At 42.6% G+C, this 13,833-nt stretch overlaps 1 protein-coding gene across 1 annotated transcript; it reads right to left on the bottom strand.

Annotated features, from left to right (window-relative positions):
* Positions 1-7,278: 7,278 nt before the first annotated feature.
* On the bottom strand, positions 7,279-13,071 carry T265_10292 (hypothetical protein; the record flags this gene model as incomplete). The annotated part of the gene is made up of 2 exons (XM_009176618.1): positions 7,279-7,849; positions 12,340-13,071. The coding sequence occupies 2 exons, from the start codon at positions 13,069-13,071 to the stop codon at positions 7,430-7,432; spliced, it is 1,152 nt and encodes a 383-aa protein (XP_009174882.1).
* Positions 13,072-13,833: the final 762 nt, after the last annotated feature.

Raw genomic sequence — 13,833 nt, 5'->3', positions numbered from 1 at the left:
TAGCCAGGAGGTTGAGGCTAAAAAATCTTACCGCCCCGTTGTTTCGTGATATCGAGGACGATGCAAGCCCAGGTCACCCAGATTTCAGACCTGGAACAATCGCCATCCCAGGCTCTTGTTTTTCTCATACTGACACCCGCAAGCTACTCGACAGTATTTGGTTAGTAGCATTCGGTTCAGTAGGTATAAAGCTGTTAACATTCGTAGTCATTTGCTTTTCGGAATGGGGTAGCTCGTAAATTGAGAATTTTTTTTGGTATATTTATGGACACCTACAAAAAAGTCGGATATCCTCCAGGGCTGACTTTATTGCCGTTGGACACGGAGGATAAGCTGAACTGGCTAATTGGTGCTACTCACCATTGCCGAATTAAGAAAACATTTTCATTCTGATCCCTCGTGCTGACTTCACGGAGGTAACTAATTTCTATTGTTGGACTGTATGGTTTTCAAGTTCCCTAATCAAGGAACGTAAACAAAGCTGACTGTACCAACAATTAAGGGAATTTAGCTCAGATGTCTGGCTTCCTTTAACTGGTCATCAGGTGGATTATGGAATGACAGGAAGCGTAGGTCTGCAGACTAGATGTTGTGCAGTATAGGCTGATTGGTCTACGAAACACATTTCATGTTGTTAACTTGATAGAAGAAGAGCGTTATGTTCACAAGGAATTCGCATGTGCCGAATCCCTACAGCTTTAGGTAACCGGAACGTGCTTGTGCACTTAGACCGAGGCTCTTCATTGCTAATGTCACGCTGACATGTCAGCTTTCTGAGGATGCAGACATACTCATTTTGCCAACTCATTAGAAACATAAGTTGCACTTCAATTCGGGAGGCACCAAAGGTGATCGAAGCTAATGAAGTTAAAGGCAACAGGAAGACCCTGGAATGCGACAATTTTTGCACGAATCGTGAACCACTAAGAAAGTGAATGGAACGTGACTCAAAAATTGAGACCCAACCTGTGGTCCGAAGGCTAGGATCGTAGTCCATTAGGAAAACCCTCTAATCTCACATTGTGGTGAGAAAGCCGAAAAAGCTGTTACTTGGCCTTTCATGTCACAGGTTTGCTATATCGTCTTCTGCAATCTACGCAGGCACTCAGGGCTCGTTGAATCGGGCTCAGAAAGACATAAGAAGTTTTGACGAAGCCCAAAGTACATATATTCTGGGCTGTATGGATGAACTACATTCAACCTGATAAAATTAGGTATGACGTGGCTGAGAGATAGTAAAATTGAGCAAAATTTACCCAACAATGAGGAGGGAAGGATGAGTTAAAAACCTGGAGGCGTTTGTACCGATAGTGCATTTGCATTTCAAACGGGTTGTAAGAGATGGTTGCAACAGGAAGGTTGTTTGGCAAACTGTGCTGAAAACTGTGGTGGTTGCTAGCGCAGAAAAGCCACCAGCTTGTGCTTCACGGGGATGCACTATAATCACTGTTGGAACAGACTAGACTCACTTGGTTCCACATTTATTCTCGTAACGTGGAATACTTGGTGACCGATGGTCACCTTAGGGGTTCGTCGTTCTCTGCACATGTACTTTTCATTTCTGGGCGCATCCTGACATTTACACGGTCTTCTTAAAAGGAATCTTAATGTTGAATCAGGGACGATGTTGGAGCATCATATACCCAGAAGCATCTCTCGGGTTTCTGAATGATGTCGGCCGTCATCATACGTAAGCTCCTCTTTAGTCACACCTCAGCCTAGAAAACTGAACTGCAGGGCGCTTAGGTTTCACCACTAACTAGTTAAATGAATGGTCACATCTAACTCCAATTCACGAGTTGCTCAAGGTTTATCAGTGAGCGCATGCTACTGTCAGTTCACGCCTATAACGGATAACAAAGCAGTTAAGTGTCTTAACCATCTACGCTCACCCAGCCGAGTCCCAGAAGTGGCTCGATTTCCCATGCACATGAACCGACCTACGAAACTCTGAGAATCTTTGTCTGATCAGATGACATTGGAGGGGCAGGTCAAGGTAGTATCAGGATAGTATCTGTCTATCGTCCGGGCCACGTGTCAGCAGAGTAAGTGCCCAAATAAAAGATGTCCCACATCTGTAGGGCATTTTTTCACCCTTTTTATGTTCATCATAAAAATCTCCATGGGAAACAAACTTCTCTTTTGGAGGTCATTGAGCTGCAAAGTAATTGTTTTTTGCCTAATGTTGCATGGGAACTTGTGAAGGAAGGAATTCAGGCTGCTACTGTGCTAGTACGATCCCGTATTTCGAGAAGAATATGAAGAAGCTTCACCGGTCGAACACCACTTACGTAGTTGTTATCAGGTGTTCGCGCCAGGACTTTGGTGGCCGACTGGCTGAGCCAAATAATAACATATGAAATGGTGTGTGCACAGGTGCAACTGTAGGTGTATTTAAGGGTCAGGGCGAAAGTCCTAGGGTATGTGCAACTTGCCATTTGAGAGTGTGGGACTAAACCGCACACAAGTGTCCCGATCTTTGCAGTCATGTTTAGACTATCACCAACGCAGTAAGACCAGCCTATTTGTATTTGAGCATTGGTGTACGGAACACAGACAACTGTCATACTGAAGCATTCACCATACATGCACACATGCTGAGCACTTCGGTCCCACCAAATCACGTCTCGTCGGCTCGGTAACTGGCGCGTTTTGTGATCGGTTTGTGTAAATTAGACATTGGAGGTATTCTTAATTTTCCACCGGGTGATGTCCATCCAGGAAGTGTGTATTGCAACCAGGCGACATCTTGCATGCACTCATTTCGAGCCGTTCTGTTCAGTGGTGTACTAAGATAAAGCAACTCGCTGTTCATTCGCTTTCCGGTTTCAACGCTGGTAGCTGGGAGACACTTATCACACGCCAAACTAATTCCCTGAGAGAGCTGGTGTGTACTGTGGGAAATTTTAGGACAGAACACATCGCAGTGAAGTAACCCGACGTTTCGGTTGCCATAGGAAACCAGTTTCAAGGATTTTTTACGACGCTATGTCCATATTATATGTCCCATATTATATACTGCACCGCGCTCAATGTAACAATGTCTGAGCCGAGTTTGGCCATTCGATTAATTTTCTCGTCGATAGGGGACGATATTAAGTAGCTGTGTGCCACCGGCTCTCGACACCATAGTATAGTAGTACATGCATATTTGAGTCATTCACACGGATAAGCTAAGCTCGGAGCTGTGCAGGAGAAAGTTATGGTGTCAAGAAGTTGACTTGGATAGGCTGCTTTCACAACTATCCCACAATCAGCTGTTCCGTGGGGGAATGAAGTAGCTGCAGATAAACCTAAATACGGAAGAGAACAAATGAAGTTATTTTAACTTGAGCCACTATCTGGTGGTGTGCGCAGTATGGATGGGAGCAATACGATTTTTTTAACGGCACCGAAGTCGCGAAGGTCCTCGAAGAGCAGCGATAGAGAGTTGGGTCAATGCACTCACATCAGTCTGTCCAGCTTTTGTCAAGCACTATAGTACTTTAGGACTAGCCTGCTGAATAGATTGTGACAGTGTATAACAGCTCGTGCACGGAACAGGAAATTGATGAATGTATTAGCTTTTTGTGTGTTCGTATTAAGAGAAGCCGGAGTGTGTGAGTAATTCAGACAATTCACTAGGTAGATAGGAAGTGGGTTTGTGACAGTCATCGAGAAATGTGGGAGGGAACAACCACTGGACTGGTCTCTAGGAGACTAAAGTATTTTGTAACGTCAACGTTCATGGCGACTATAGTTTGTTCGAGCTTCCGTTCCTCCTCCATAATTACGTCGCATCTGGGGAACAGGTTGCTACCAGCTGCACCAGTTTTTTGTGTACTCTTCCGCATGCTCGTTTAGAACATCGTATGTTGGTGACAATGAGTTGTTTATCTGTGAGCACTGCACCTGGTCAACGGCTCGTTTAGATCGCGGATCCAACTCAGACGCCAATGGGTTGCACCTAACCGAGACCGTTCAAAAAATGGGTAGTGATCGAGCCTTCGTATCATCTACCAAGTTCTCATCATTTGATCACAATCTGTAAAGCTCCTGCTGAGGAAGTCAGGATCGAATTGCGAATTCCTGACTTCTGCACTTGGAAGTTTTTCGCGCTAACTTTGAACTGGTGATGAACCGCAGTAGGTCCCTCCTATTGCGTTTCTGGTATTGACCTGGCTCTTCTAGCACACTAATTTCTGATCACCTGTGCCCGTTTGTGGATGCTGCGTTAGACACTCTTGCTACCTGTCATACAAAATGCGATTTGTTAGCCAAATGATCAGTCACAGAAAGCAGGTCTTGCTCTCTACAGCTCACTTTCTAATATCCTATAATGGAATTTTCATGCTTTTCCGATGCCTATGTTTTTATGTAACTGAGGGTGGAATGTCATAGTTTCTCGTCGATTGTTGAGGAAATGAAACTAGACAGGGAGCCGAGTGATGCGCTGAAGGGTGAAATTTTCCGGTACAATGGCACTTTTGTGTTGACTAGGTCTTTGTTTGCCGAAATGACTCATGTATCTCAACTTCACAGTCTCACAATTTTACGGATCACAATAATCCGAATAAGAAATTTGCCTGGGACATCCTCACTAATCAATGCACAGCCATAGCAGTCGTGACTAGATAGTTGATCACGTGTAGCATGATAAGTCCGGTGACATATCCCTTCCGCTTCCGTCGCGTGACATTTAGTTGAATGACTGAACAGTGTATAAACGGTCATACGATTTACATCGATAAGACTCTGCAGACAAAGATAGCCATGATGATGGTGAAGATAGATGAAAGCAGGTTCGAATGGTCCACGCAGGAAATTCATCATGATAAACTACAGCTCGACATACATTAAGTGTAAGAAGCTGTATTTTAATGGTCTAGATGGCGACAACAAACGAATGGTTGTATTGTAATCAGCAGAAGTGGAATATCAAACGGGAGATAGGGCGGAGTTGGCTACATGAGCATCGACCATGGCCTCCACATATGCCTACTTAACTAGCCGGAACATAAAAACGAGCCGCTAAGCGACATTTGGGCTGCGATATTTCTATGACAAGAAATTAGCAGCTTCTAGAACGCCTAGATAGACGCACAACTAAGAGCAACTATTTAGAAAAATCACAAACTTCATCATCTGCTCCTAATTTCTGAAAGACGATTTCGTGCAATTTCTCCGCATACAGTTGAGTAAAAGGCAATATGGAACATTTTCGAATGACAGCCTCGGTGTATCTGGGTAGCAAACCTTGATCCAATGTTACATCACATCTCCGGTTTGTTAGGAATGCAAGAGTTCATGTATACTGGTTGACAATACTATCTTCGCACTTAATTTTTGTGACTTCAATGTCTAATGACTTTGACGCTCACAGTTTTCAATTCAAGACGAGTTCTGTGCATCAGCAAGCGTTGAGTTTTGATGGTTGTCATGCTTGTCACATGGTCCTTCGTCATAACTCACCATTTATGGCTAAACTAGTCAATAGGTTTCAAGGTGCGTCATAGCTGGAACAGAATATACCAGCCTTTTAAGAACATGCATTCACTTTGGAATGGTGCTGGTTCATGAAAAAGAGGTTAGCTGAAAAGTGTTGGACACTGGGTTTTATTTCAAATGCTACGACGAAATGAGGAAAGTGACAAAATGTGGCAAGTTTTCTTCACGTAACATCAACTATAGGGTCTCTGGGAACTCAGGACAGCTCATTGGCGGCTTCAGGCAGAGTTAAGCTCATCTGGTAGGCCTAGGACTTGAATTTTCTTCAAACATATGTCGTACTTGAACTCCAGATTGAGTGTGTGGCGGTAAACATTCATTGGCTAGTCTTTATGCAGTACATTCAATCAAACGATACCACAAGTGACTTATACGAAGTGATTTCAGGCCACTTTCTCCTGATCACCAAATTAATTTGCAAATACATGTTTATTGTCACAAACGTTCGTTTGTATTTTAAATTTAAAGGTAGGTTTAGAGCTATGTAAAAGTCTCTTTGGTCCACAGAAAGCTCTAGATGGTTCCACACTTTAAAACCGAGAATTCACATTCACAGGGTGCCTTGTGAAAAGACATACAAATCGACTGATATTCGAAAGATCTAAGATCTACCCACGCTAGTCATAAGGTTGATAAAACCTCTGACAGCTTACGTCCGGTTTTGCCCTTCTTCGGGCTCGTCAGATTGGCACAATCTCCGTCGACCTAATGTTCTAACTGAACCCACATTAGACGTACTTATTTGCAGAATCATTTTTAACGGTTTTAACCGGAGGTTCAACTAAACCCCAGCTGGATATCTCTTTCATAATGATCTTTCAGTGGATCTCCTCATAGCCAACACGATATTACTTCGGATAATTTGCAGTTTTTATACTGACCTCCAAGGTGCCATTCGACCCTTGTCACGAGACTTTCTTAACTGACAGTTGTCTTAGTCCGTATTACCATTGTAAAGTGAAATCTCAGTTAGATTACTGTGGCACAGTGAACTAAGCTAACCAACCTTTTTCAGGTTTAAGTAAAATTTCCGTTCTTCACAAGGTTACAGTGGGACCCTAGATGAATACGAAAGAACTATGACACTAAGCGGTGGCTTTAAAATATCGAGTAGATCTAGATGAACCTCAAAAAGTAATTCGACTGAACGTATAGATGAAACTATTGTCTAGCTCAAAGCAGGATTAGCCGGGTTGGTTGGTAGCAACGGTCTGTTTCTTTAGTACGACGCTGGTCACAGTAGTCCATCTACAACATAGCCCAAAAATCTAGTCTCATGGTTTCATCGGTCAATGAAAGCAACAAGGTAAAATATCGTATGGGCTGGTGACTTTTAACCAGAAGAAAATAGAATTTTAAAAGGATTTTTTTAGATTGGGTCACATTTCTGCTAGTGTGAACTTGACAGACAGCAAACGCCAAGGAAACAACGGAATTCTGGTAATCAGGTCGAAAGCCAAACTCGTGCTAATGCACCGATAAATACAGGGAAGCACTAGCGACTGAAGGAGATAATTTTAAAATACTGACCAGTAGAATTCCTCAGCACTTTGAAAAGTCATTGATTGAAACGTGACGGAATCTCTCATAACCAGGGTGTGTTCATTTTCGGACAAGAATACCGATGGCTGAACTTACCAGAATATTTGAGGGCAGCATGCTACTTACAAATTGATTTTAAAACCCAAAACCATATAACTTAGATGAGCTTCGAACCAGGCTTGATCAGGAAGTACCCACACTTTTTCGTTTCAGAAAAGAAAAAAAATCCTACTTCAGTGTGGATGGATATCGTTGCGCTAGGTTTAAGCAGATGAAGCTCCGTGAAAAGCTGCAAGTCAGTTCCAAACTGTAGGATAATGCAGTTTGAACAATAAAACAAGGAATACAGTCTCATAGGATCCAGACAAACGGTTTAATTTCGATCAAATTCTGTTGGCTTCTACTGAGACAATCGACTGTTGGTGATATCTCTGAATGGCCGTCGTTCAGTTGAAGGTTCCAAGGTATCAGAAGCAAAATGTGCTAACATGCATGACACATCGTCATTGCAAAACAAACGTAGAGTTCCGTTTTCTTTCTGCAAAGTAGTTCCCGTTTCCGGAGAACTTGTTACATGCAGAAAGAAACAATTATCCCCAAACGAACAAACACCGCTCTCGGCAAAGTTTCTACAAAGCTTTGTACGATATTTCGGATGAGACTGAGGATTTCGTAACTCCTCTGGACCATGCGCGAAATGGCATTTGTCCCCCGCTGGACAAAGGCCTCCATTCATGTCAAAATGCCGGCAAGGTTGAGTTTTGTAGCGGATATTGTATACTGCATCTTTCATGTTCATTGTTTTGTTTCGGTTTTGAGTCTGAAACAGAAAACAACAAGCGAAAAATCTTCGAGAGAATTGCTGTTTTCGGCAAGCAGATAAAATAGACTAGCCGCGGTCAGGGATCGAAAGTGTTGTTTCGGAATGGGTAATCATCCTGGGCTGTGAACACCTGCACTATTACCTTTTTTGTAATAATACCATTATTTGAAAATTACCTTGACGTTGGCGGGAGACTCATATGCATCTCTAGTTTAGGATATTTTTCAGCTGAATTTGCTGAACTAAAGCTCGCATCATGTTTATTGTGGCGCCAAATTGGTGGCACCAGAATATATATTCTTGACACAACTCACTAATTATAAAGTGGTGGGATGATATCTGACACACACCAATGGTTTCGCTCCCCTTTGGAGTTGACCAGGTAGGCCTAGTCCCTGAAGAGTTTAAGCAGCACTGTAAATACTTTGGGATAAAAAAATATCTTAGTTATCCTTTCAGCCAACAAATGAGGCTGCTGTCCCGCAATACATTCAGCTAAAGGTTACTGTGAACGAAAGGTTCAGCCAATATTTAGCTGAATTTCCCGTTAGCCGTTGTTTATCCTACTTTGTGTATGAAAACAAGTGAAGCTACTTGTAACACAACGAAGATGACACATGTGCGTCTCCATTCTCCATCATAATGGGTGGATGAGTAAAGTTTGTCGAATTAACGCGTCGAGTGCTATGAGAAATTTACCGCTCAGATGTAAGCAAACCAGCTTCGAATGAAGAAGAAACATGCCAATATATGTGGTTAAGAACCATTTTTTCTATAGAGATGCATTCAAAGGGATTTCTATCGATCTAAAAAAAATAATAAAACACTGCATCCTCTCTATCCACCTCATTAGAACTGACAGAAGACATGCTGCGATATATTAACCTTTCTTTCACGGATATAAAACATGCGAGTTGCGTGAATAAAGAGTAGAAGCATTAATAGACAGACAGTGATAGGCTGAGTTCTGCAAGTGCCAGGGTAATCAAAAGGTTTGCTTCAGCTGTTTTTGTGCACATAGCTGATTTTATTTGGTTAGAAGCGCTTCGCTTATTGCTATAACACTAGGGTTTGTGTCCGATACCTAACATAAGTCTGGCTATTGGCGATGCGGGATTACAATTTGAGCTTTGACTCGGCAGTTCTGATGACTGTATTTGAATTAGGGAGTTTGGAGCGTGTTCAAAAGCAATACCCACTAACTGTTTTGCCAGTGTAAGTGTCTCCTAAGCCGTAGGAGAACTTGCATACTTCTGGAGAAGCAGTTAAACTAGACAGCGTAGGTTCATGTAAGTGGGGAAAATTTTATGTTGGTCAGTACGAGGCGGAGCTCCGCCGCTGTATAAACACGCTTTAGTGCCAAACTGAGCATGCTTCACACGTCTGTGTTAAAGTGATTGCCCGTGAACTGAAGAAGCAGGTATATACCTTTCTGACCGGCTGACTGAACCGGGATAGTTTGTGTGCCGATTCTACGGTAACTTTCAATGAAACGCTTTGCATAACCGTTCTGTAACATGATTCTGTTCAGGAATTCCTCCTCTCGCACTATTTGATTCGGAATCCACAGTCTTCTTTCTTTGTCGAATAACCTTTACCAGCCCGTGCTTGTGAACTATTGTGGTTCAACTGGAGAACTTAGATATTGAATGCTTCACATATTCTTGCGATAAATAGAACGCTACAGGGAACAATCGATAGGTTCACAAATAGGTGCAAACAGATTTGTTTGCAAATGAGTGTATTTGTCAAAACCTGTCCAATTTTGGTCGAAGTAGGACATAAGATTGACGAAAACTCGAGGACTGCGCCTACCTGATGAGCCCCAAGAAGGGCGAAACCGGTCGTGGGCTGTCGACGAATTTTCAGCAACATTATGCGAGCAATTATGTTGTTTGGCCAGCGCAGCCATTCCGGTTGTGAGGCACCATGCTATAAATGTCATCATGTTACAGACAAATGGTTGCGGAATCAATTAAGTAGTCTGTTATTTTTATGACTAATCGGCGAAACGCATTGAAGTCCCTCCTAAGGACTTCATCGCAACTAGGACGTCTCCCTTCAATAAAATTTCTCGCAAGGTTGATGGAAGTTGTTCGACAGCCCACGACCGGGTTCACACTGCATGAGGTTTAGCAAGTAGGCGCAGCATCTAATTCCCACCAAACTTATGTTCCACTTGAAGTTCGCGGCCTCTGTTCGGCACGTTCAGTTGAAGAACATCACAAATGACGGATTCATGACATCATCATCATTGTCAGCTGTAAGAACCCACTTATCGTACAGTGGTTGTAGCTGCCACAGATGCCTTCACCGAGAGATTTAGTTGAGCATTCCATGAAGACCAAATTGGTGTGCAAGTGAGTGCATCTCGAGGAATCATCCCGTTTTCGACCACATTCCTTTGAGTTGCTATCGTCATCGAAATGTAGAATCGACAGTGAACTACTTGTGCTATTTCAGTAGCTAAATTGCTAGCCCAATTGGTGTTGAAGGTCGGTTATTCTCGATCTTTTCCAATGATTCGGATAAACACCAGCTTTCGTAAACGAATAACTCAACGCAAGGAATTGGTGAGACGGTATTCGCAGACCATATATTTTCAACTTAGGGAGTTTGCTGGGTTGCGAAAATCTGCCACTCCGTCATCAGACGCCCGTGTTCAAATTTGGTTTGTTCACCATATTCTTATTACTTATGGTGTTCTTCGTAGTGAGCTTGATATACGATGGCCTCCTGGTATACGGAAACGCTGAGTTTAATGGTATCGTTCATTTAAAACGCTGTGTTGGTATTTTGAAACCCTAGGAAAAAGGGAATGTTCCTAGTAAGTTGGTTCATAGTCTCATGCATGCTTCCAAACGGCGATGGTAACAACTACTCACTGGTCATCAGTCCACTTACATTGACAGAAAAAATCTGGATCAGGTAGGTGGTGGACATGTAAGACAAGAAAGAACGGAGTGTTTTAGAACGCCAGTTTTGGTCGGTTGCCCAGAGAGGTTAACTTGGTTCTACTTTCAGGATGTCTATCCTCACTTTTGATCGGGCGTTGCTCTTTTTTGTGGGAAGCAGAACCGCCTTTCCCTTAATCTCTGTATCCTTGGTGAACGAGCCCTTAGCAGCTGGAACCACCGTACCACGGTACATAATTTCTAGCTGAGTTCTTGATTAACTGACTGAATAAGAAAAGTATTAGTCTATCTTGCTCATATTTTTTCGGTATATTTACGAATAATGCCCTTCCATAATTAACCTGGAGATATAAAAAATTTGCAGTAATACATTCGTTTCCAAGTCTGGGGATATCTGAATTCTAAGAATGTCAGTTGAAGTATTTTCATAATTTTGTTTTAAGCGAAGTTTTATTCATTTCCTATTTACACAGATAATTTTGTGGTCGGGCGCCGAATAGATACAGTGAGTATGAATCTAATTTGCTGCGACGTCATCCTTTCCGTATACCATGGATTCTTCAAACGATTATGGTGTTCTGATACCGCAGGTGGACATCAATACGGTCTCGGAAAGTTATGGCCTACTGATCTTTGAAAGATGATTGTGTACAGTTGCAAGAAGGTGCATTTCTGAGAATCACAATTCGACTTCAAAAAAGCTCTCGTAGGGAACTGCACAGACACATATACAAGCACACAGTCGAGTGAAGAATCCCACACTAGAGTGTTGCCAACCCACAATACTGTGGTTGATAGGGGAGATAAAGTAGATCTCTGCACAATCCAACTATCCCTCTGAAAAGGTATTGCATCCATACCGGCATGTGTGGTTCTTTTAGTAATCTTCCACTTACCAAAAGTACCCATCCCGCAGTAATGACTTTCAAACTCTTCAGCCAACTGGGGGACCAAACTTTCAAGTTTCCTAATTTTTTCTTCCCTATCAGTCATAGCAAGAATGTTGCTTTGTTTGACTGAAGCCAAGCTTGAAAACTGCGGCTGTTCTCTGCAGTTTGGCGCTTGTTTGTGCCCAGTCTCTATTGCTTTGATAAAGCATTAGCAACCCACGCGATTGTGGTACTGACAGAATTACATCGTTGGGTTCCATAATTAATTTCACACAATGTTTCGGATTGGATGATTTCAGTGCCACTTGCATTAGTACATGCTCCGTAGAACTGGGGTTTTTCCCCTCGGGCAAAGTCCCTCTCAACAAAGAACGAGATGTGTAGCCTAAACTGGGTGCCTCGAGCATCCGATAACGAAGTATAGTGAATGAACTAAGTACGTCTGTGAAGACACTTCGAATACAGACTACCTTCTATTGTTGATATAATTAGTATGTATATTGGTGCGTAGGTGTGCATAGATGTCTAATTTCCTAATTGCAAGTATATTAACTGACCATATAGATAGATAGATAGATAGATAGATGTGTTAAGACAGATTCATCATTTACTACGCTGAACTGTGAACAACACCCATAAACTCCTAAGTAGAGTAGTAAACACGTGAAAATGTTCGACTCACGTTCGTTGGTTTTGACATGCGTGGCCTCTTAACTCTCCCATCATCCTCTGGTGGCCTGAGGTAGTACAGCGCAGGCTTAAGTGCGTGGCTCGCAACCTCGATGTATGTGCTGTGAGCTTGTTCCTCTACTTTAGGATAGCTATCCGTGAAAATTTCAGAAATCCCCTGGTCCCTCAAATCAACATCGAGGTTCATAGCCACAATGTCTTGAGCTTCACGAAGAATCCGAGTTAGTTGTTCTCGCTCATCCGTATTTTCCACCGAAGCCAAAACATAATCCAGGTAGTACGGTTTGCCCGAAAGTTGTAGGCCAGGAAGGCATCCAAATACACTGATGAACTCTTCGTAGGCACTGGACATCATGTTACGAAAAAGAATCAGTCTAGACAAGACATTTACGTCCTCTGGAAGCCTGGACCATTGTCGAAGACTTGCAATCAGTGACCCTTTTATAGGTAAAAGAAGTAACTGTTCAGCAGTATACGGATCTTGTATAACCAAGGGTACCCCAGCTCGTGTTGTAAGGTGCAGTCCATGGTTGTTGTTGACCTCCATCACTGAACTAGTAGATTCCAATGGTGCACTGGATTGTGGGAAATCTGACCAGTCATCTAATATCCTTTTCCCTCTTGGGCTTACAGGGCTCTGGAAGAGATCTTTTGGCAGAAGTTTGAAGATGTTCGGTGACTGTGGTGAGCTATCCTGATCAGATGAACGCCACCGATCGGGCATTGTTCAATAGGACACGACCCAACTCTCCCTTTATGCATTCTAGGGCAATGAAAAACTTGAATGCCAAATGTAAGCTGTGTCATATGAAAGTGCGACGGGACTGGGCACGAGTTTGTGTGTTCAAACTTTTGCAAGTGACATCACATGACCTTAACAAAAGGCGGTCAGGCGACAGCTTGAGACAGTTTGATCATCAGAGTTTCCTTGATTGATAATATCACATGTTGTGACAGGCTGAGTAGCACAGGAACTGCAAGAGTTGAAGGAAATTAGGCACTTTTTAAGGAGACTTTAACAGTTGTACTTATCCACAGCACTCAAATAAAGCAACCGGTTACCCTGTCACCCCAATTAATGAACAGTGAACTGCCCTAGGCAGGCATAAAACAACTTCACTGAAGGGGTTGCTATTTCTTCCTCATCAGAGACGCTAAATTTTAATATTTTAAATGATATTGAGTCTGAAATTCAAGATGGTTTCTGCATGCAGCATACAGCTGGGAAACATTATTAAATCGTCCGTTCACACTAACCAAATACACCAATGAGGCATATTATTTTCGTGTTGGATTTGGGAAATGAACTCACATAGCGAACTCACACAGTGCAAAACTGGCGAAAGGAGGAAAGCCTTTTACTGCGAAGTTGTCCACTAGCGAACATTAACCAAGCCGTTACAGGCCATTGGACAGGAAATCAAACATATCATGTGCATACAGTTCTTAAAAACTGAACATCCTCACACCTTTTCTTGAACTCTCA

Source organism: Opisthorchis viverrini, assembly GCF_000715545.1.
Source record: "Opisthorchis viverrini unplaced genomic scaffold opera_v5_350, whole genome shotgun sequence".
NCBI lineage: Eukaryota > Metazoa > Platyhelminthes > Trematoda > Opisthorchiida > Opisthorchiidae > Opisthorchis > Opisthorchis viverrini.
Note: the sequence above shows the minus strand (reverse complement) of the source record. Positions and strands in the feature narration are given on the sequence as shown.